The sequence below is a fragment of the Pleurodeles waltl genome, chromosome 6 (assembly GCF_031143425.1).
Source record: "Pleurodeles waltl isolate 20211129_DDA chromosome 6, aPleWal1.hap1.20221129, whole genome shotgun sequence".
Classification (NCBI taxonomy): Eukaryota; Metazoa; Chordata; class Amphibia; order Caudata; family Salamandridae; genus Pleurodeles; species Pleurodeles waltl.
The window spans coordinates 13,654,056-13,676,084 of NC_090445.1; the positions used below are offsets into that span (position 1 = coordinate 13,654,056).

At 48.8% G+C, this 22,029-nt stretch overlaps 1 protein-coding gene across 6 annotated transcripts in view; it reads right to left on the reverse strand.

Moving 5' to 3' along the window:
* Positions 1–609: 609 nt before the first annotated feature.
* The window catches only part of SH3GLB2 (SH3 domain containing GRB2 like, endophilin B2), a 169,356-nt gene continuing 147,936 nt past the window's right edge, over positions 610–22,029 (reverse strand). For all 6 annotated transcript variants that reach the window (XM_069237038.1, XM_069237039.1, XM_069237037.1 and 3 more), the window contains 2 exons: positions 15,302–15,518; positions 610–1,381 (listed from right to left, as the gene is read on the reverse strand). In XM_069237038.1, coding sequence (XP_069093139.1) covers positions 1,274–1,381; positions 15,302–15,518 — 325 coding nt within the window. In that variant the 3' untranslated portion in view covers positions 610–1,273. The remainder of the gene's footprint in view (positions 1,382–15,301; positions 15,519–22,029) is intronic.

The window sequence follows — 22,029 nt, forward strand, 5'->3', positions numbered from 1 at the left end:
AAACAGATTTCTAGGGACATTGCTGTTCTCTTTTAGGGCCCTAGTTTACCACACCAGTGGACAGTGCTCTTCATGGCTCCACATTTTAGGCGTGGAAAGTCATGAAAAGAAACTGACGTCCGTGGACCAAAGTGGCTGCTATACTGGTGCTGCAGATGTCATTTCTGGCGCAGGATGCATGTGAAGCTGATCAATGCCACCTAGTGGCGCACAGGGGTACTGCTCACGAAAAATCTTCTGGATCAGGACTGACACCTATAGAAATTCTAAGGTAAGGAATCTGCAGCTAGATATAGTCTCTACCAGATAAGGCATTATTGAAGGTAAGTAACTTGTTAGATAAAGAAAAACCGATGACATACAGACGCCAAGGCGTTGAGATCCTAGCTCCACAAGGGGAAAACCTGAACTGACTGCACACTGAGTTCTACGATGCTGCAGCAGTCTGCTACCCTACAGTAAAATTCTTTTTTAATGAGGCTTTTAACGATTTCTCTCTTTCCTGCATTTTCTTTCCTTTTAGGAAGAGAAGAGTTTAGCTTTTTAAATGCATTGACATTCTCTGTAAGTGGAACTGTAGTTTAAGAAATAAAGACAGGAAATTATGAATTTAGATAGGCGATGAAAAAAATCATTTATTTTAGCAAGAGCAGTTTCTCTTTGAAATATGCGTTTTTGGTCTCTCCCAAAGAGTGGAGAAAGATATTCAGTGCTTATAAATGGTTTGAAGGATGTATTATGGAGAACCCAGAATCTAGGGTAGCCAATAAAACCAGCGGCAATGTACAATCGCCCAACACCGCAAGACCTTTATCTGAGTTTTATAAATTAATATCAGGAAATCTATGTACTTAAATAGTTACAACAAAAACAAAACTGAAGTTACTGTGTCTTCTATACAAGAACGTGTGCAAGCAGTCCCTGTACTAGGAAGGAGAAGAAATGAGGCCTCACATCACCGGAGTATCAAATGCGGCCTGTAGGAACCCCTGTGGGGCCTCAGCCTGGAGTGGATGCAAGGTCAGGCTGAGTAACTGCATCTCCCAGCGTGGTAGTCAGCATGATAGTGGAGGTTAATGTTCTTAGTTGCATCTTGGGGCAGGTCGGATGTAGAGGTCCATCTGTGAGTGGAGAAGAGGATGTCAGCTTGGTGGAGGTGGTGCTGAGAAGGTGCTTGTCAGCCTGCCACCGTGAGGGGGGGTCCATCTGTGGCTGTAGAGGAAGGGATCAGCTTAGAAGGGCTGAGAGATGGTGCTCGTCTTCCAGCCTTTGTTTAACTGAGCAGTTCTAAGTAGGTAACGGGGACCTTTCCTTTCTGGTTCCCTCTTTCCCCTACCAGCCAATCTGGATCCATGCCGGGGAGACTGTACACAGTGATCAGCTGCAAGAAGAGGAGGCAAAAGAAAGACATCAGAGCTCAACGTTCAAATATTTGTCTTTTTGACAAAACCAAGTTAGTTTTTTTGTTGTTGAAGAAAAGTAAGTTACTTGGAATCCTAGTTCTTTATAGACTAGTTATGGCTTTGTGCAGCATCCCAAAGCACGCCACAACATAATATCTCAATTTAATTTCAGTTCTATAGAGCTTCTGCCTAGCTGGCGAACTGCTTTTATTTTCTCGTCAATGTTCCTTTCCAAAATTATAGTCGAGCAAGAATTACACCACACTACATGAGGACACAACAGCTCCCAATCAGACTGTAAAATCCACAGGGCTAAACCATCTGTACACCCTGGTACTCTGAGGAGCTCAGAACATCCAAAGTGTATAGTAAAAACCTTGAACAAGAATAGAAAAGGACCACAATGTAGAACCAACAGAGGTCTATCACACTGCCACTAAAAAAAAAAGACATCACTCGCTTTGATCTGCTTGCACCTGTTTTTTTTTTTTTTTTGCAAGTAAGGTTGAAAATGGCAAGAACCATCCAGAGAGATATTCTTCATTCTCAAGAGCTTTCTCTCTCCATATATTGTTTATAACACTATTTAAACCCAAGACCTGTGTGATATTTTAGGCATCTTTTTTATAGACAAAGTTCTGACACATGGTTTTCCTTTGATTTTGGTTACACTCGTACCCCTCTCCTGGATCTTCCTGGGGCTACGGCCAGCATAAGGACAGTCCACTGCCTCACATCATGATCTTGTAGCACTTATGTAGTGCAACTATGCAATAGATCACAAGCCAATGTGCGTCTCCTATCTAACTTAAAACGTGTGTATAATGCCCTTGCCTGAAGGTCATGTTTAGATGCAGGTATTCTCACAAAGTATACGCCTCTCTCTCTGATTACGTATGTCTTTAAGACAACGGAGGGTCAGGTAAACCATTGATTAACCTTGTATCTGGAAATTAATAATTGACTTGGCTAGGATCAGTCTGGGTTTAGATCATTTCAGTGCTCCAAGACTGCCCTTTGGCCCTTGCTGAGGATAAATGAGACATCTAAGACCAGGGTGGGTCGACTGCCTTGATCCTATTGTACCTCTCCGCAACCTCTGACACAACTGCCCACCTGAGGCTCCTGCAGAGGGTTAAAAAGATCGGAATCTCGGACAAGGCCCTGGCTTCAATCTCATCTTTTCCCACCAGCACATCCAACTTGCTTATTCTACCCCCTTTTGTCTTGGAGAAGTTCAGTCCTCCTTGTGCTGGGCCTCAGGGATCCTCGCTGAGCCTCACATCGACGTTCCCTGAGGCACAGCACAAAGGACTCCCGATTAGATGCTACTGTTTCTCTTGCATGACGTATGAAGATGGCACCCAGATTATAGTTTTCCATCACTGATAAACTGGAGGAAACACAGAACAGTTTCTTTGCATGCATGCTGGCCATCCTGGAATGGATGAATTCTTGTTTCCTCAAATTTAGTGCTAAAACTCAGAACAAAGAAACAACATTTTATTTTTGGGCGCAGATAGCTAAGCAGTGCCCCACAGAGTAGTCAGAATAATTTGGGCATTTATTCCACCCTATCCTTTTGGCAAAAAATAGGGGGATACTTTGACTCTGATCTGCTTTTTGACACCCAAATCATCTTGGAGGCCTCTAAAATCTTCAAGATGTTGCAAGGCATCAGGAAATGTCTTCCTCACCCGCCCATCTCTGCTAGGAAAATCCCTTTTTGGCACCGATCTCTAGACTACGCTAATGCCCTATATGTAAGACTGGCGTAATTTCTTCTGGATAGGCTGCAGATTGTTCAGAAAGCTAATGTCGGTGTCATTCTGAATCTTTCCTGTAGGACTTTTTTCAAATCTTCACTCCTTACCGTCCACTGGCTGCCAATTAGTCAGATGTGCTTTCAGTTATCTGCTTGGCCTTTAAAGCTATGGCAAGCGGTGGTCCTGCTCAGCTGGAGTGAGACTTGTGCAAGTCCCTGAACGCAGGTTCTACCGCAGGACACGGCGATCTATCACACTGCCACGCTACGCGCCGCTTGAGACTGATTTCCAATTATTCGTTTTTAATTCAGAAAGTCCCCCAAGACATGGCTATTTCAACAGCTGGAATGTGCTTTTGCAGTCTAATTAATTTGCCTTAGCTGCAGAATACCACTTTATCAGGGGTACTTGCATGCTTTAGAAATGCTATCAATTTGTTCGGTGTAAAGAAATGGCTCCCTGTTGCAGTTACCCCCCACTTTTTGCCTGATACTGATGCTGACTTGACTGAGAAGAGTGCTGGGACCCTGCTAACCAGGCCCCAGCACCAGTGTTCCTTCACCTAAAATGTACCATTGTATCCACAATTGGCACACCCTGGCATTCAGATAAGTCCCTTCTAACTGGTACTTCTAGTACCAAGGGCCCTGATGCCAAGGAAGGTCTCTAAGGGCTGCAGCATGTCTTATGCCACCCTAGAGACCCCTCACTCAGCACAGACACACTGCTTACAAGCCTGTGTGTGCTGGTGAGAACAAAATGAGTAAGTCGACATGGCACTCCCCTCAGGGTGCCATGCCAGCCTCTCACTGCCTATGCAGTATAGGTAAGACACCCCTCTAGCAGGCCTTACAGCCCTAAGGCAGGGTGCACTATACCATAGGTGAGGGTACCAGTGCATGAGCATGGTACCCCTACAGTGTCTAAACAAAACCTTAGACATTGTAAGTGCAGGGTAGCCATAAGAGTATATGGTCTGGGAGTCTGTCAAACACGAACTCCACAGCACCATAATGGCTACACTGAAAACTGGGAAGTTTGGTATCAAACTTCTCAGCACAATAAATGCACACTGATGCCAGTGTACATTTTATTGTAAAATACACCCCAGAGGGCACCTTAGAGGTGCCCCCTGAAACTTAACCGACTATCTGTGTAGGCTGACTAGTTTTAGCAGCCTGCCACAAACCGAGACATGTTGCTGGCCCCATGGGGAGAGTGCCTTTGTCACTCTGAGGCCAGTAACAAAGCCTGCACTGGGTGGAGATGCTAACACCTCCCCCAGGCAGGAATTGTCACACCTGGCGGTGAGCCTCAAAGACTCACCTCCTTTGTGCCAACCCAGCAGGACACTCCAGCTAGTGGAGTTGCCCGCCCCCTCCGGCCAGGCCCCCCTTTTTGGCGGCAAGGCCGGAGAAAATAATGAGAAAAACAAGGAGGAGTCACTGGCCAGTCAGGACAGCCCCTAAGGTGTCCTGAGCTGAAGTGACTCTAACTTTTAGAAATCCTCCATCTTGCAGATGGAGGATTCCCCCAATAGGGTTAGGATTGTGACCCCCTCCCCTTGGGAGGAGGCACAAAGAGGGTGTACCCACCCTCAGGGCTAGTAGCCATTGGCTACTAACCCCCCAGACCTAAACACGCCCTTAAATTTAGTATTTAAGGGCTACCCTGAACCCTAGAAAATTAGATTCCTGCAACTACAAGAAGGACTGCCTAGCTGAAACCCCTGCAGCGGAAGACCAGAAGACGACAACTGCCTTGGCTCCAGAAACTCACCGGCCTGTCTCCTGCCTTCCAAAGATCCTGCTCCAGCGACGCCTTCCAAGGGGACCAGCGACCTCGACATCCTCTGAGGACTGCCCCTGCTTCGAAAAGACAAGAAACTCCCGAGGACAGCGGACCTGCTCCAAGAAAAGCTGCAACTTTGTTTCCAGCAGCTTTAAAGAACCCTGCAAGCTCCCCGCAAGAAGCGTGAGACTTGCAACACTGCACCCGGCGACCCCGACTCGGCTGGTGGCGATCCAACACCTCAGGAGGGACCCCAGGACTACTCTGATACTGTGAGTACCAAAACCTGTCCCCCCTGAGCCCCCACAGCGCCGCCTGCAGAGGGAATCCCGAGGCTTCCCCTGACCGCGACTCTTTGAACCTAAAGTCCCGACGCCTGGGAGAGACCCTGCACCCGCAGCCCCCAGGACCTGAAGGACCGGACTTTCACTGGAGAAGTGGCCCCCAGGAGTCCCTCTCCCTTACCCAAGTGGAGGTTTCCCCGAGGAATCCCCCCCTTGCCTGCCTGCAGCGCTGAAGAGATCCCGAGATCTCTCATAGACTAACATTGCGAACCAGACGCCTGTTCCTACACTGCACCCGGCCGCCCCCGCGCTGCTGAGGGTGAAATTTCTGTGTGGACTTGTGTCCCCCCCGGTGCCCTACAAAACCCCCCTGGTCTGCCCTCCGAAGACGCGGGTACTTACCTGCAAGCAGACCGGAACCGGGGCACCCCCTTCTCTCCATTCTAGCCTATGTGTTTTGGGCACCACTTTGAACTCTGCACCTGACCGGCCCTGAGCTGCTGGTGTGGTGACTTTGGGGTTGCTCTGAACCCCCAACGGTGGGCTACCTTGGACCAAGAACTGAACCCTGTAAGTGTCTTACTTACCTGGTAAAACTAACCAAAACTTACCTCCCCTAGGAACTGTGAAAATTGCACTAAGTGTCCACTTTTAAAACAGCTATTTGTCAACAACTTGAAAAGTATACATGCAATTTTGATGATTTGAAGTTCCTAAAGTACTTACCTGCAATACCTTTCGAATGAGATATTACATGTAGAATTTGAACCTGTGGTTCTTAAAATAAACTAAGAAAAGATATTTTTCTATATAAAAACCTATTGGCTGGATTTGTCTCTGAGTGTGTGTACCTCATTTATTGTCTATGTGTATGTACAACAAATGCTTAACACTACTCCTTGGATAAGCCTACTGCTCGACCACACTACCACAAAATAGAGCATTAGTATTATCTATTTTTACCACTATTTTACCTCTAAGGGGAACCCTTGGACTCTGTGCATGCTATTCCTTACTTTGAAATAGCACATACAGAGCCAACTTCCTACATTGGTGGATCAGCGGTGGGGTACAAGACTTTGCATTTGCTGGACTACTCAGCCAATACCTGATCACACGACAAATTCCAAAATTGTCATTAGAAATTGATTTTTGCAATTTGAAAAGTTTTCTAAATTCTTAAAAGACCTGCTAGGGCCTTGTGTTAGATCCTGTTTAGCATTTCTTTTAGAGTTTAAAAGTTTGTAAAAGTTTGAATTAGACTCTAGAACCAGTTGTAGATTCTTAAAAAGTATTCCAACTTTTAGAAGCAAAATGTCTAGCACAGATGTGACTGTGGTGGAACTCGACACCACACCTTACCTCCATCTTAAGATGAGGGAGCTAAGGTCACTCTGTAAAATAAAGAAAATAACAATGGGCCCCAAACCTACCAAAATACAGCTCCAGGAGCTTTTGGCAGAGTTTGAAAAGGCCAACCCCTCTGAGGGTGGCAACTCAGAGGAAGAGGATAGTGACTTGGAGGACAATTCCCCCCTACCAGTCCTATCTAGGGAGAACAGGGTCCCTCAAACCCTGACTCCAAAAATAATAGTCAGAGATGCTGGTTCCCTCACAGGAGAGACCAACACCTCTGAAATCACTGAGGATAACCCCAGTGAAGAGGACATCCAGTTAGCCAGGATGGCCAAAAGATTGGCTTTGGAAAGACAGATCCTAGCCATAGAAAGGGAAAGAAAAGAGATGGGCCTAGGTCCCATCGATGGTGGCAGCAACTTAAATAGGGTCAGAGGTTCTCCTGACATCCTAAAAATCCCCAAAGGGATTGTAACAAAATATGAAGATGGTGATGACATCACCAAATGGTTCACAGCTTTTGAGAGGGCTTGTGTAACCAGAAAAGTAAACAGATCTCACTGGGGTGCTCTCCTTTGGGAAATGTTCACTGGAAAGTGTAGGGATAGACTCCTCACACTCTCTGGAAAAGATGCAGAATCTTATGACCTCATGAAGGGTACCCTGATTGAGGGCTTTGGATTCTCCACTGAGGAGTATAGAATTAGATTCAGGGGGGCTCAAAAATCCTCGAGCCAGACCTGGGTTGATTTTGTAGACTACTCAGTAAAAACACTAGATGGTTGGTTAACTGGAAATGAAGTGTGTGACTATGTTGGGCTTTATAATTTGTTTATGAAAGAACACATTTTAAGTAACTGCTTCAATGAAAAGTTGCATCAGTATCTGGTAGACCTAGGTCCAATTTCTCCCCAAGAATTGGGAAAGAAGGCAGACCACTGGGTCAAGACTAGGGTAACCAAAACTTCCACTGGGGGTGACCAAAAGAAAGGGGTTACAAAAACTCCCCAGGAGAAAGTGGGTGACACTAGAAACAAAGAAAAAGAGTCCTCTGTAGGCCCCCAAAAACCAGAACAGGTGGGTGGGCCCCAAGACACAACCCAAAACAAAGGTGGGTACCAGGGTAAGAACTGGGATGCCACTAAGGCATGGTGCCACAACTGTAAACAGTCTGGGCACCACACCAAGGACACTTCTTGTCCCAAAAACAAACCCCAGAACAAGATTCCAGGGGTAACCAGTGTAGCCATGGGAGATGACTCCTCAGATGAGGAGGTCTTCCTAGCCTTCAACTGGAAACAGGGCCCAACAGGTGAGTTGGAGATTCCAGAGGGAAGTAGACACTTCCACCACCTACTGGTGAATGGAATCCCAACCACTGCCCTGAGAGACACTTGTGCCAGTCACACTATTGTGCATGACAGGCTGGTGCTCTCAAACCAGTACATCCCAGGTGAGACTGCCAGGGTAAGAGTTAACCTAGATAGGGTCACTAAGAGGCCTGTGGCTTTAGTGCCCATAGAAGTGGGTGGCACTCTTAGCTGGAGAAGGGTAGTAGTCAGTACAGACCTCCCCCTCGATTGTCTCCTTGGAAATGACTACCCAGAGGTTAGTCAGAGCCCAAGAGAGAAACTGGTACAGTGCCAGTCCTCTCCCAAGGATTCTGGAAGTCCTGCCTCTGCAGTAAATGCAAGCAGGCCCCAGAAGAAGAAGAAAAGAAAACAGAGTAGGAAGGGTGGACAACCTTTAGCCAAGGTTACAGCAAGCCAAGGAGATTCTGCTCCAGTAGGGGAGAACTCCAAAAATGGCCCTGATAAAGTCCAACCTGACCCACAAGAAGTCCTGGCTAGTCAGGCAACTGTTAAACCTGAGTGGGTGGCTCCTCAGCTAACAGAAGAAAGAGTGGAAGAAGGGTGTTTACTACAAGATGTGGTAACCCCCCACTCCAATACAGCAGACAGGCAACCTGAACCCAAAGAAGCCTGTAACTTAGCCCCTTCCCTTTTAGGTGAAGAGCTAAAGGTGTGGTTCTGGGCACTGACAGCTGTCAGTGGCCTCTGCTGGGTGTTAGCCTTTATGGCTGCACTATCCTTAGCATGGTGGTCTGACCCCATGCCAAATAGCAAGTTAGGCCCCCTGACCCTATTGGTCATGGTGGGGTTACTCCAGCTCTGGGTAACCTCTCTGGGTAAGCTAGGGGTAACCCTGGCCAAGATAAAGTTAGCAGAGGTGGATACCTCTAAGACCAAAATAGAAAGAATGGGTGGAGACATTGAAGAGGCAGACAAGAGGCAATTCAGACTAGGTCCTATCACTGTGGAAGTAGGTCAGTTCCCCAAAGGGAATGACCTGAACAGAAGGATGTAAGGCAGAGTAGGCCCTGCAACTAACCAGCCTATTTCTCCTACTCTTCCTCGCCTGACAGACTAGGAAGACTCTCCCAGCTTGGGCTGAGTCTCCTGGCCTGTGGGCTGGGGGGGGCTTGTGTAAAGAAATGGCTCCCTGTTGCAGTTACCCCCCACTTTTTGCCTGATACTGATGCTGACTTGACTGAGAAGAGTGCTGGGACCCTGCTAACCAGGCCCCAGCACCAGTGTTCCTTCACCTAAAATGTACCATTGTATCCACAATTGGCACACCCTGGCATTCAGATAAGTCCCTTCTAACTGGTACTTCTAGTACCAAGGGCCCTGATGCCAAGGAAGGTCTCTAAGGGCTGCAGCATGTCTTATGCCACCCTAGAGACCCCTCACTCAGCACAGACACACTGCTTACAAGCCTGTGTGTGCTGGTGAGAACAAAATGAGTAAGTCGACATGGCACTCCCCTCAGGGTGCCATGCCAGCCTCTCACTGCCTATGCAGTATAGGTAAGACACCCCTCTAGCAGGCCTTACAGCCCTAAGGCAGGGTGCACTATACCATAGGTGAGGGTACCAGTGCATGAGCATGGTACCCCTACAGTGTCTAAACAAAACCTTAGACATTGTAAGTGCAGGGTAGCCATAAGAGTATATGGTCTGGGAGTCTGTCAAACACGAACTCCACAGCACCATAATGGCTACACTGAAAACTGGGAAGTTTGGTATCAAACTTCTCAGCACAATAAATGCACACTGATGCCAGTGTACATTTTATTGTAAAATACACCCCAGAGGGCACCTTAGAGGTGCCCCCTGAAACTTAACCGACTATCTGTGTAGGCTGACTAGTTTTAGCAGCCTGCCACAAACCGAGACATGTTGCTGGCCCCATGGGGAGAGTGCCTTTGTCACTCTGAGGCCAGTAACAAAGCCTGCACTGGGTGGAGATGCTAACACCTCCCCCAGGCAGGAATTGTCACACCTGGCGGTGAGCCTCAAAGGCTCACCTCCTTTGTGCCAACCCAGCAGGACACTCCAGCTAGTGGAGTTGCCCGCCCCCTCCGGCCAGGCCCCCCTTTTTGGCGGCAAGGCCGGAGAAAATAATGAGAAAAACAAGGAGGAGTCACTGGCCAGTCAGGACAGCCCCTAAGGTGTCCTGAGCTGAAGTGACTCTAACTTTTAGAAATCCTCCATCTTGCAGATGGAGGATTCCCCCAATAGGGTTAGGATTGTGACCCCCTCCCCTTGGGAGGAGGCACAAAGAGGGTGTACCCACCCTCAGGGCTAGTAGCCATTGGCTACTAACCCCCCAGACCTAAACACGCCCTTAAATTTAGTATTTAAGGGCTACCCTGAACCCTAGAAAATTAGATTCCTGCAACTACAAGAAGAAGGACTGCCTAGCTGAAACCCCTGCAGCGGAAGACCAGAAGACGACAACTGCCTTGGCTCCAGAAACTCACCGGCCTGTCTCCTGCCTTCCAAAGATCCTGCTCCAGCGACGCCTTCCAAGGGGACCAGCGACCTCGACATCCTCTGAGGACTGCCCCTGCTTCGAAAAGACAAGAAACTCCAGAGGACAGCGGACCTGCTCCAAGAAAAGCTGCAACTTTGTTTCCAGCAGCTTTAAAGAACCCTGCAAGCTCCCCGCAAGAAGCGTGAGACTTGCAACACTGCACCCGGCGACCCCGACTCGGCTGGTGGCGATCCAACACCTCAGGAGGGACCCCAGGACTACTCTGATACTGTGAGTACCAAAACCTGTCCCCCCTGAGCCCCCACAGCGCCGCCTGCAGAGGGAATCCCGAGGCTTCCCCTGACCGCGACTCTTTGAACCTAAAGTCCCGACGCCTGGGAGAGACCCTGCACCCGCAGCCCCCAGGACCTGAAGGACCGGACTTTCACTGGAGAAGTGGCCCCCAGGAGTCCCTCTCCCTTACCCAAGTGGAGGTTTCCCCGAGGAATCCCCCCCTTGCCTGCCTGCAGCGCTGAAGAGATCCCGAGATCTCTCATAGACTAACATTGCGAACCCGACGCCTGTTCCTACACTGCACCCGGCCGCCCCCGCGCTGCTGAGGGTGAAATTTCTGTGTGGACTTGTGTCCCCCCCGGTGCCCTACAAAACCCCCCTGGTCTGCCCTCCGAAGACGCGGGTACTTACCTGCAAGCAGACCGGAACCGGGGCACCCCCTTCTCTCCATTCTAGCCTATGTGTTTTGGGCACCACTTTGAACTCTGCACCTGACCGGCCCTGAGCTGCTGGTGTGGTGACTTTGGGGTTGCTCTGAACCCCCAACGGTGGGCTACCTTGGACCAAGAACTGAACCCTGTAAGTGTCTTACTTACCTGGTAAAACTAACCAAAACTTACCTCCCCTAGGAACTGTGAAAATTGCACTAAGTGTCCACTTTTAAAACAGCTATTTGTCAACAACTTGAAAAGTATACATGCAATTTTGATGATTTGAAGTTCCTAAAGTACTTACCTGCAATACCTTTCGAATGAGATATTACATGTAGAATTTGAACCTGTGGTTCTTAAAATAAACTAAGAAAAGATATTTTTCTATATAAAAACCTATTGGCTGGATTTGTCTCTGAGTGTGTGTACCTCATTTATTGTCTATGTGTATGTACAACAAATGCTTAACACTACTCCTTGGATAAGCCTACTGCTCGACCACACTACCACAAAATAGAGCATTAGTATTATCTATTTTTACCACTATTTTACCTCTAAGGGGAACCCTTGGACTCTGTGCATGCTATTCCTTACTTTGAAATAGCACATACAGAGCCAACTTCCTACATTCGGTAAAACTACATCTGATTTGTCTATTTTTTTAAATTAAAGAAAAGCCAATACAATATTGTACATTTAAAAGTACATCTGTAAATATATGTTTTGAGTACTCCGGATCCCGCCTATGGAAGGTACTATAGAAAATATTGACGGCATAAGGGATAAAGTATTTCTGACGGATACTCTTCCTGGAGACTCCCCATCTTTAGACGTTTTCCCAGCACCATTCTTAGGCAGCACAAGGAATGTCATAATCTACCTGAGGAGCACTGCACAGTGGGCTTGTGTTAGGCCTGCGGTTCAAATGACTTCAGTGCTGGTGAATTAAACTAAGAAGTCACTGCATAAGAGGGTTAGAAATCCCATCCTTGAGGCCTTGGAGACACCCCAGATTTCTTATCTGTGGCATTTCAATACAACCTGTAGGAGGCAGGCTCAGTTCATGGTGTACACCTATGGTGGGGCACCCTATACCGAGTCCAGGCAACCCTTAGTGATAGTGAATTGGTGTCCAGATAGCAGAAGCTCTCTAGGGGTAGCTGAGGCGACCAGCTGAAGCTTATCCAGGAGGAGTGTAAAGCAGTTGCAATACCACAATAGTCAGTCAGTAACTCACTCACGAGAAAGAACCACACAAGTGTTACAAAAATAAAGGTTTTTTTTATTTCAGCACTATTACTAGACTAGCATTGGCATATCTGCCTTTGGAGATGACTACACACAATTTATACACAAAATAACCAACAGAAATGGAATAAAATACACACAGCCCTATGAGAGGGCCAAACCGAATACTAAATAAGTTGAATGTGAAACAGTGAACCCAACTAAGATAAATGTGGTAGTTAGCTGGGGGCAGATAGCAACGCCAGCGGTAAGTACAGTAAGGCTCTGATTTAAGAAAGGTGGCACTGCACCCAGCGTAGCTCCACTCTTCTTGTGTCCCTTAGCGCCCCCCTAATGCCACCACATGCGTGCGGTATCTAAGATACGGCGCACCATGGCGGAGGTTGGAGCAACTAGCGTTTTTTGACGCTAATCCTGCAAAGCCCACTGAGGCCCATTAAACCAATGGCATGCCTCCTTTTAACGCCTGCTCTGAGCAGGGGCTAAACATGCCAAAATAAATGAAGGAAAGAAATCTCTTAGATTTCTTTGCGCCATTTTTTTGGCCCCTAACAGGGGAACGCCCCCTGTGCATACATTATCCCTGGCGCAGGCACAATGTAGTGCAAAGGGTTACAAAGTGGCAGAATGCATGAAGACAACGTATGAACTGCTTAATATTCTAGAAACCCACTGCCTTGCCTCCAAACAGCAAACCTCGTCAATACATTTGAGATAAACAAAACTTACTACGGTAACACCTACACCTACAACGTTACACTTTTTTTCTACTCTAAAAACTTTGCTACACGCACAATCATCTGCTGTTACACATGCAACACTCTATCTTGACTGTGAACTGGTACCTGGGTCTATACCTGAGGAGGTATGTTGTCTCTTATAAAATCGAGACATCAAAAATAGTTTTGCTTCATATTGTGGAGCAAAACATTCTTCTGGTTTGGTGGCCCCTCAGATGTTCTACACCCTCCTCTGTAGCAAAACGTTCTGGGGCACGAGTTTTAAGGTTTTGTAAGCTCCTGCTGCAATGAGACCTGGTTAGATGCAGATCCTTGGAACTGGGTATCGCTTGACAAAGGATAATTCAAGGCAGAACTGGAGTACGTTGCCAGAGGGTGTGCACATCAAAGGACAGTGATGGTGGGAATGGATCTGAAAGAACCCTGGAAGCATCATATCAGTTCTGAGGGGTGGCCTGGCCCATTCAGGCCTTTTTGGTGGGTTGTGGCTCCAGTCACTGTTTCTCGCCGAGTGCGCTGAAATGTGCTTTTTGAGATGCCTCGGCTTAATCGACAAACACGATGTTTCACTGCAGTCTCCGGCGGAGCAGCTCCTGACATAGATTACGCTCCTCAACAGTGCTGATGCCAAGAACCAAACACCACCACTATTACTCATACCTGCCTGGCATTTTAAAATTACTGAAAAGATATTTATCGAAGACCTGCCAAGGAGAGTGAAAAAACAGCAGGATCGGTCATCTTTCTTTCAAACGTCGCTGAGAGGAGCAAACTCCTGCTTCCAAACCCCGTGTGGAGAAGGGGAAAGGTTACGGTGGACTGCGCCCTGTGTGCAGGGATCCTCGCCACGCAGAGCACAATACCTGGCGTTGGGCAGCCCTCGGACTCTGAAGGAGCTGCGGCCTTAGAGGGACAGTGTCAAGGCGTAAGGACACTGCTGCCGGCCTACTCCCTTTCCTGGACTGTTTCCATTTTAAATGGAGGAGCTAGACGCGCTCTCCGGCCCAGTTACCCAGTTAAGCTGTTCCAACTCTAACTGGAGTTATTAAAAAGCAAGAAAATGTTGCCTTTAGAAAGGAATCAGTTTCCTTTAAAACTGTTTCGGTTTGAAAAAAAAAAGTTGTCTGGGCCCCCTCACAGATGTGGAAATATTCTGATGCCTATTTATAAACATACCATGATGAAGAAGCCAAATAGACGCCGGTAGCAAGTGAGAGCACGAAAAAGAGACGAAAACGTCTCCTAGTTATGTTGATCTCAGAGCACTGTGTCCAAAGCCATGCCTTACGCCATACACGTGTGATACTCCAAGCACTGCCGGGGGCCGCATGCGGCCCCCCCTCACCTTTGCATGCGGCCCGGGCAAGCATTCATTTACGAGTTGATCAACGTTAAAGAAAGCAATTACCTACGGTGTCCTGCTCAGCTGAACTTAAGGTCCATCTTGCAACAACCGTGTAAAAATATGAAACAAATCTCTTTAAAAACTCGAAAAATGTATTTCATTAACATGCAGAACCCTAGTAGTGGATCACACCAGATCAGTTAATTTTTTTTTTAAGTGATTAGTTTCAAATGTGAATTTAGAAACATTCATGCCCCCCACCCTCCCACCTTTGCAACAATGCCAATGGTGAACTAAGAGGCAAATAAGATAATATTTGACCCATTTTAGGGGCCTGGGTTGTTGTTATACATGGACACCATCATAGTTTATTAAATCAAGCACAAAAGAAGGTTTGTACAGTGCACATTCTGAAGCCAAGCATTTCATGGTTGTCCTATACGTGATAATGAAGAAAAAGGGGTAAAGTGAAATAAAACAATTGCCTAGGATCACACAGTTTGCTCAAGTTGAGAACTCGGGATTGGTCCCAGGTTTTCTGGTTGAACATTGTACAGTTCAGCCACTAGATGTGCATGCTCTGCGTCCCTTACACAGCCCACACACCCGAACCGCCACACTGCTGTCACCAATCCAGCCCTCAGACCCACCACAGACACAGCTTATGGTCCCTTGGCAAAATGTTGGCGAGTATCCATGCCATACACCATATATGGGACATCAAATGATGATAGCGTGTGCTGCTAGCGTAAGCCAGAGACTTGAAAGTACATCCTACAAGGATGAAGCGAGGTATGTCAGTGCCCTAGTGTCTCAAATACCAACCTCGTCAGACTTCAGCGACAGCTCACTGGAGTCGGCAGCCTCGTAGTCATACAGGACGCGAGCTTTGCGGGTGCCGCTGGCAGGAGGCCTCACGTCACTGGGGGACAGGCTTCCCTCGACAACTGGTCCCGAGGCCACAGGTACGCTGCTTGTGCCTGGGGATGTGCTGAGAGGAGAGGACACGGACTCTGAATTCACCACCAACGTGGCAGGAAATCTAGTAAAAGAAGGAAAAAGGCCAATGTTTCAGGACTTGGAACTTACTGATCAGTGAGCCAACAATGGAGAGATGAAAGGTAGCGGGGAGGTCAATACAGAGGGCTTGGTGGTCAACACAACTTGGTGACAAAGTAACACACGTGAGAGACAGATGACTACAACCAAAAGCATGCACAGCCCATGCTTCTGAAACTGGTCTAATAAAAGGACAGGAAAACCTCCAGGCCTAGTTATCCCCAGATTAGTTGGAGCATGGTCATGGCAAGGTTCACTGCATTCTCCAGCATCCTCACACTGCACCATAACTCAGAGGAAATTGGTTACTTAGACACTGGTCATCTGATCCTTGAGGCACTTCCTGAGAGGGTTAAGGACAGTTCATGTATTTGTGTATTCCAGGCTGAGTGCTACTGATTTTATTTTATAGCTGGATTTATCTGTGTGGCTTTGAAGATTATTTTATAAGTCAATAAAAGCTTTCTCATGACTGGGCATCTGGGAGAGGTCCATAAGAACGAGTTACTTACCTTCGGTAACGACTTTTCTGGTGGATACATTAGCTACCTGTGGATTCCTCACCTGATGAATACTCCCATGGCGCCAGCATTCGACGAATACTCCCATGGCGCCAGCATTCGACGGAAATCTTCTTACTAGTCTCTGCACGTCGACGAGGACGTCACTCTAGCCCACGCGACGCCGTCTGACGTCATACAGGCAATAAGAGGTCCTCGCCGACGTGCCTATGACAGTACCAACATTTTTTACGTGCATGAGAATAATAATAACCCAATGCAATGAAAGAGCAAAGCAACATCTCTTAATATTGTAAATCACACAACATTGCAATAAAATAGCTGTAGATTTAATATAACCTTCTTTTTTTTTTTTTTTTTTAACAAATAAATATATTTATACATACGAATCATGTATATACCCAATATATATATAGATTTATATATAAATATACACATATATACAAATATCATACATGCAAAATGTATTGCAACTTTGAAGACCAAAAGGAGCACACTCAAGGATTGCTTGGAGAGACCAAAAAGGCAACGGGGAGGCGGGTGGGACCGTGAGGAATCCACAGGTAGCTAATGTATCCACCAGAAAAGTCGTTACCGAAGGTAAGTAACTCGTTCTTCTGATGGATACAACTACCTGTGGATTCCTCACCTGATGAATAGAGTCCCAAAGCAGTACCACGCCCGGCGGTGGGTGCCTAAATGGTCAAACCAAGAAATCCTGCAGCACTGACCGTGCAAAATGACCGTCCCTTCTGACCTCAGAGTCCAAACAGTAATGTTTCACAAAAGTGTGAAGGGACGACCAAGTTGCGGCCTTGCAGATGTCGACCACAGGAACACCCCTGGCCAAGGCCGAAGAGGCCGACTTAGCTCTGGTGGAGTGAGCTCTAATGCCCTCAGGCGGATCCTTCTTTGCCAAAGAGTAACAGATTTTAATGCAAAGAACAACCCACCTGGAGAGTGTTCTCTTGTGGACTGCCTTTCCTCTCCTCTTGCCCACGTATCCGACAAACAGCTGATCCTCCAGCCTGATATCCTTCATTCTGTCGATATAGAAGCTCAACGCCCTTTTTGGGTCCAGGCGATGTAGTCTTTCTTCCTCCTTTGAAGGATGAGGCGGAGGATAAAACGTGGACAAAGTCATTGTCTGAGCCAAATGGAAGGGTGAAACAACCTTCGGAAGGAAAGCAGCCTTGGTCCTCAACACCACCTTATCCCCATAAAACGTTATATAAGGGGGTTTAACCGATAAGGCCTGCAACTCACTCACTCTCCTTGCAGATGTTATAGCTACCAGGAATACTGTTTTAATAACCAAATACCTTAAGGGGCAAGAATGCATAGGCTCAAAAGGGGACCCCATAAGGAAAGTCAGGACCAAGGACAAATCCCATTGAGGCATAACGAATGGTTTTGGAGGATATTGATTCAGAAGACCTTTCAAGAATCTGAGAACAATAGGGGATTTAAATAACGATGGTTGGTCTGGAAGACAAATGAAGGCTGACAAGGCCGACAAATAACCCTTAATGGTAGCTACTGCACAACCTTTCTGCGCTAGAGACAGTGCAAAAGACAAAACATGTGACAGATGAGCATGTAAGGGATCAATCTGTCTCTCTCCACACCACATAACAAATTTAGACCACCTATTAGCGTAGATAGATTTAGTGGAGTGTCGCCTGGCCGCTAAGATAACATCCACTACATCAGGCGGGAGAGAGAAGGAACTCAGGTTGCCCCGTTCAATCTCCAAGCATGTAGGTGCAGACTCTGGAGGTTGGGGTGTAAAACCTGCCCCTGCGACTGTGAGAGGAGGTCTGCCCTGAGAGGGAGACGGAGCGGAGGGCACAGTGAGAGTTGGAGAAGGTCGGAGTACCATACCCTCCTTGGCCAATCCGGAGCTATTAAGATGACTTGGGCCCGGTCTTGGCGAATTTTCCTCAACACTCGAGGAATCAAGGGTATGGGGGGAAACGCGTAAAGCAACTGGTCGCACCAGGTTATCTGAAACGCGTCCCCCAACGCTCCCTGCATCGGATACTGGAGGCTGCAGAATAACGGGCAATGCGCGTTCTCCCGAGTGGCAAACAGATCTATCCGAGGAAACCCCCACATCTGGAAGATTAAACAGACTTGATCTGGATGGAGACGCCACTCGTGGTCTGCCGAGAATTGGCGACTGAGACTGTCCGCACGTACATTCAAGACCCCGGCCAGATGATTTGCCACCAAGCAAATCTGATGGTCCTTTGCCCAGGACCATAGCCGAAGAGCTTCTCTGCAGAGAAGGTACGACCCTACTCCTCCCTGTTTGTTTATGTACCACATCGTGGTAGTATTGTCCGTCAGGACCTGTACCGACTGACCACGAAGGGATGGGAGGAAGGCCTTGAGAGCCAAACGTACAGCCCGTAACTCCAACAGATTGATATGAAACACCTGTTCCTCTGGAGACCAAAGCCCTTTGATCTCCAGATCCCCCAGATGAGCTCCCCATCCTAGGGTGGAGGCATCCGTTATTACCGTGGCCACTGGTGGCGACTGCGCGAACGGCTTTCCCTGTGAAAGATTGTTGCCCGCAATCCACCACTTCAATTCCACAGCAGCATCTCTGGAGATCTTGACAGTACCTTCTAAATCTCCCTTGTGTTGAGACCACTGCCTTCGGAGGCACCACTGAAGAGCCCTCATGTGCCAGCGAGCATGCGTGACCAACAGAATGCAGGAGGCGAACAGACCGAGCAGACGAAGGACCTTGAGGACTGGAACTACCGCTCCATTTCGAAACATTGGAACCAATTCCTGAATATCTTGAATCCGCTGAGGCGGAGGAAAGGCTCGACTCAATGTTGTATCCAGTACTGCCCCTATGAACAGGAGGCGCTGAGAGGGCTCCAGGTGAGATTTGGGCACGTTCACCGAAAAGCCCAGGTCGAACAACAACTGGGTTGTTGACTGCAGATGATGCGACACAAGCTCCGGGGACTTGGCTTTGATCAACCAGTCGTCCAAGTAAGGGAATACTGCTATCCCCTTCCTTCTGAGCTCCGCCGCAACCACGGACATCACCTTTGTGAAGACTCGAGGTGCTGAAGTAAGACCAAACGGGAGGACCGCAAACTGATAGTGCTGCGACCCTACCACAAACCGGAGATACTTCCTGTGCGACTTGAGTATCGGGATATGAAAGTAAGCATCCTGCAAGTCGACAGACACCATCCAATCCTCCTTGTTCAACGCCAAAAGCACCTGTGCTAGGGTCAGCATCTTGAACTTTTCCTGTTTGAGGAACCAATTCAAGATCCTCAGATCCAGGATTGGTCTCAACTGACCATCCTTTTTGGGAATCAGGAAGTATCTTGAGTAACAACCTCGACCCTTTTCCTGCTCTGGGACCAACTCTACCGCGCCCTTTGAAAGGAGGACTTGAACCTCCTGTTCTAGCAACAGGAGGTGTTCTTCTGAACAATAAGATGGGCGGGGCGGGGCGGGATGAGGGGCGGGAACTCCCGAAAGGGAAGGGCGTAGCCTTTTCCCACAATGCCGAGAACCCAAGTGTCCGTTGTGATAGACTTCCACTTGTGGAGAAAATGCTGTAATCTTCCCCCTACAGGAGAGGAGTGAGTGGGAAACGGTGGAAGCCTAAGGCTGCTTCCCCTGCTGCACCCCTCCAGAGGACGAGGAAGAGGCAGAGTGCTGTTGAGAGGCTCCTCTGGTACGGACCCCACCCCTCCCCCTCCCTCTAAATGACCTATAGGGGAGGGAAGAGGCGGGTTGCTGGAACCTCCCCCGAAAGGAAGAGGAATAAGAGCCACGCCCAAATCCCCGAAACCTCCTGAAAATTCTAGAAGAGGCAGAGGAAGAAGGAGCTTGCAGTCCTAACGATTTGGCTGTGGCTCTGCTCTCCTTAAATCGTTCCAAGGCTGAATCTGCCTTGGCTCCAAACAGTCTGTCCCCATCAAACGGGAGGTCCAGCAGGGTCGACTGCACATCCGCAGAGAACCCTGAGCTTCGGAGCCAGGCCTGTCTTCTTGCCACCACAGCCGTGCCCATCGCCCTGGCCACTGAGTCGGTCGTGTCCAGCCCAGACTGGATAATCTGGGTCGCGGCAGCCTGGGCGTCCGAGACCACATCCAAGAGACCCTGGGGAAGCTCCGTAAATGAAGACGAAATATCATCCATCAGCGCATGGATGTACCTCCCCAGAATGCACGTTGCGTTGGTGGCCTTCAACGCCAAACTGCATGACGAAAATATTTTCTTGGACTGCGCATCCAGTTTCTTGGAGTCTCTGTCTCCAGGCACCGTCGGGTAGGAACCAGGCGCTGACTTTGAGGAACAGGAGGCTTGCACCACCAAGCTCTCCGGCGTAGGGTGTCTAGAGAGAAAGCCAGGGTCAGATGGTGCAGCTCGATACCTCCTGGCCACAGCCCTATGAACGGCCGAGGAAGACACCGGCTTCTTCCACACCTCCAACACCGGATCCAGCAAAGCCTCATTAAATGGCAAGAGAGGCTCAGCTGCAGCAGAGGCCGGATGCAATACTTCTGTCAGCAAATTCTGCTTTGCCTCTGCCACCGGCAAAGGCAGGTCCAAAAAGCTCGCTGCCTTCCTCACCACAGCATGAAAGGAAGCAGCCTCCTCCGTATATTCCCCTGGAGATGAAAGGTCCCACTCAGGGGAAGTGTCCAGCCCACTGGCTGTATCCAGACCATGCAGTCCGTCTCCAGAGTCCTCAATCTCTCCCTCCTCTAGGACTCGCTGGTACTCTTGCTCTTCTAAAAGACGGAGAGCACGCCTCCTCGAATGAAGTCTCTCCTCGATACGCGGAGTCGACATGGCCTCCGCCGACGTCGAAGAACGGCGCCGATCTCCAGAAGCATCTGACGCCGCGTCCGGCGCCACAGGCAGCTTCGGCGCCGAGGCAGGAGCCGGAGGACGAGGTCTTGGAGCCGATGGACCAACCGGGCAAAATCCTGACTTCGACGGAGGGGCAACCTCCGGGGCCGAAACATCCGAAGCCACCGGAGCGGCCACCGACGCCGGCACCGGCGCCGAGCCCACATTCCCAAAAGGGAGAAAGGGCATAAAGGGTGCCGGCCGAAGAGGCGCAGGATCACCTAACGAAAAGGCCAAGGGCCCCGAAGGACCAGCCGGAGCAGCTCCTGGAGCCATCTGCTGAAAGATGGTATACATCGCATTAAGAAACGCGGTACTATCGGCTCCAGGAGTGGGAAAAGCCGGATACTGGGGTGCCTGGATCGAGGGCGACCCCGACGCCGGCCTCGACGTCTGCGACGCCGGAGAAAACACAAGAGGCTGCACCACCTCAATCACTGACGCCTGACCAGGCGAAGTCGGTGACGCCGGAGAGGGCAACGGCGTCGATGGATGCGGCGTGACCGTGGGGCTGACCTCCCAAGTCCTCCGACGCCGAGCCGAAGGTGACCTCGAACGAGACTCCTTGCTGGAGTGACGTCGTGAGTCTCTACGGCGCCGGGAATCTCGATGACGCCGGTGAGACCTTGGCGAAGAAGACTTCTTATGATGTTTCTCCTTCTTCTTTGACTTTGCCATGAATAACTTGGCCTCACGCTCTTTGAGGGCCTTCGGATTCATGTGTTGACATGAATCGCAAGTCGAGACGTCGTGGTCGGAGCTCAAACACCATAGACAGTCGGAGTGAGGATCTGTAACTGACATCTTGCCCCCACACTCTCGACAGGGCTTGAAACCCGACTTCCTCTGAGACATTGTTACCGCAGAGAAGACTACGCAGCAGACAATACACTGTAACCACAAAGGTAACAGTAGCTCCCTCGAAGATAACCGTTTCGAATGCACGGAAAAAAGGGAACTGTCATCGGCACGTCGGCGAGGACCTCTTATTGCCTGTATGACGTCAGACGGCGTCGCGTGGGCTAGAGTGACGTCCTCGTCGACGTGCAGAGACTAGTAAGAAGATTTCCG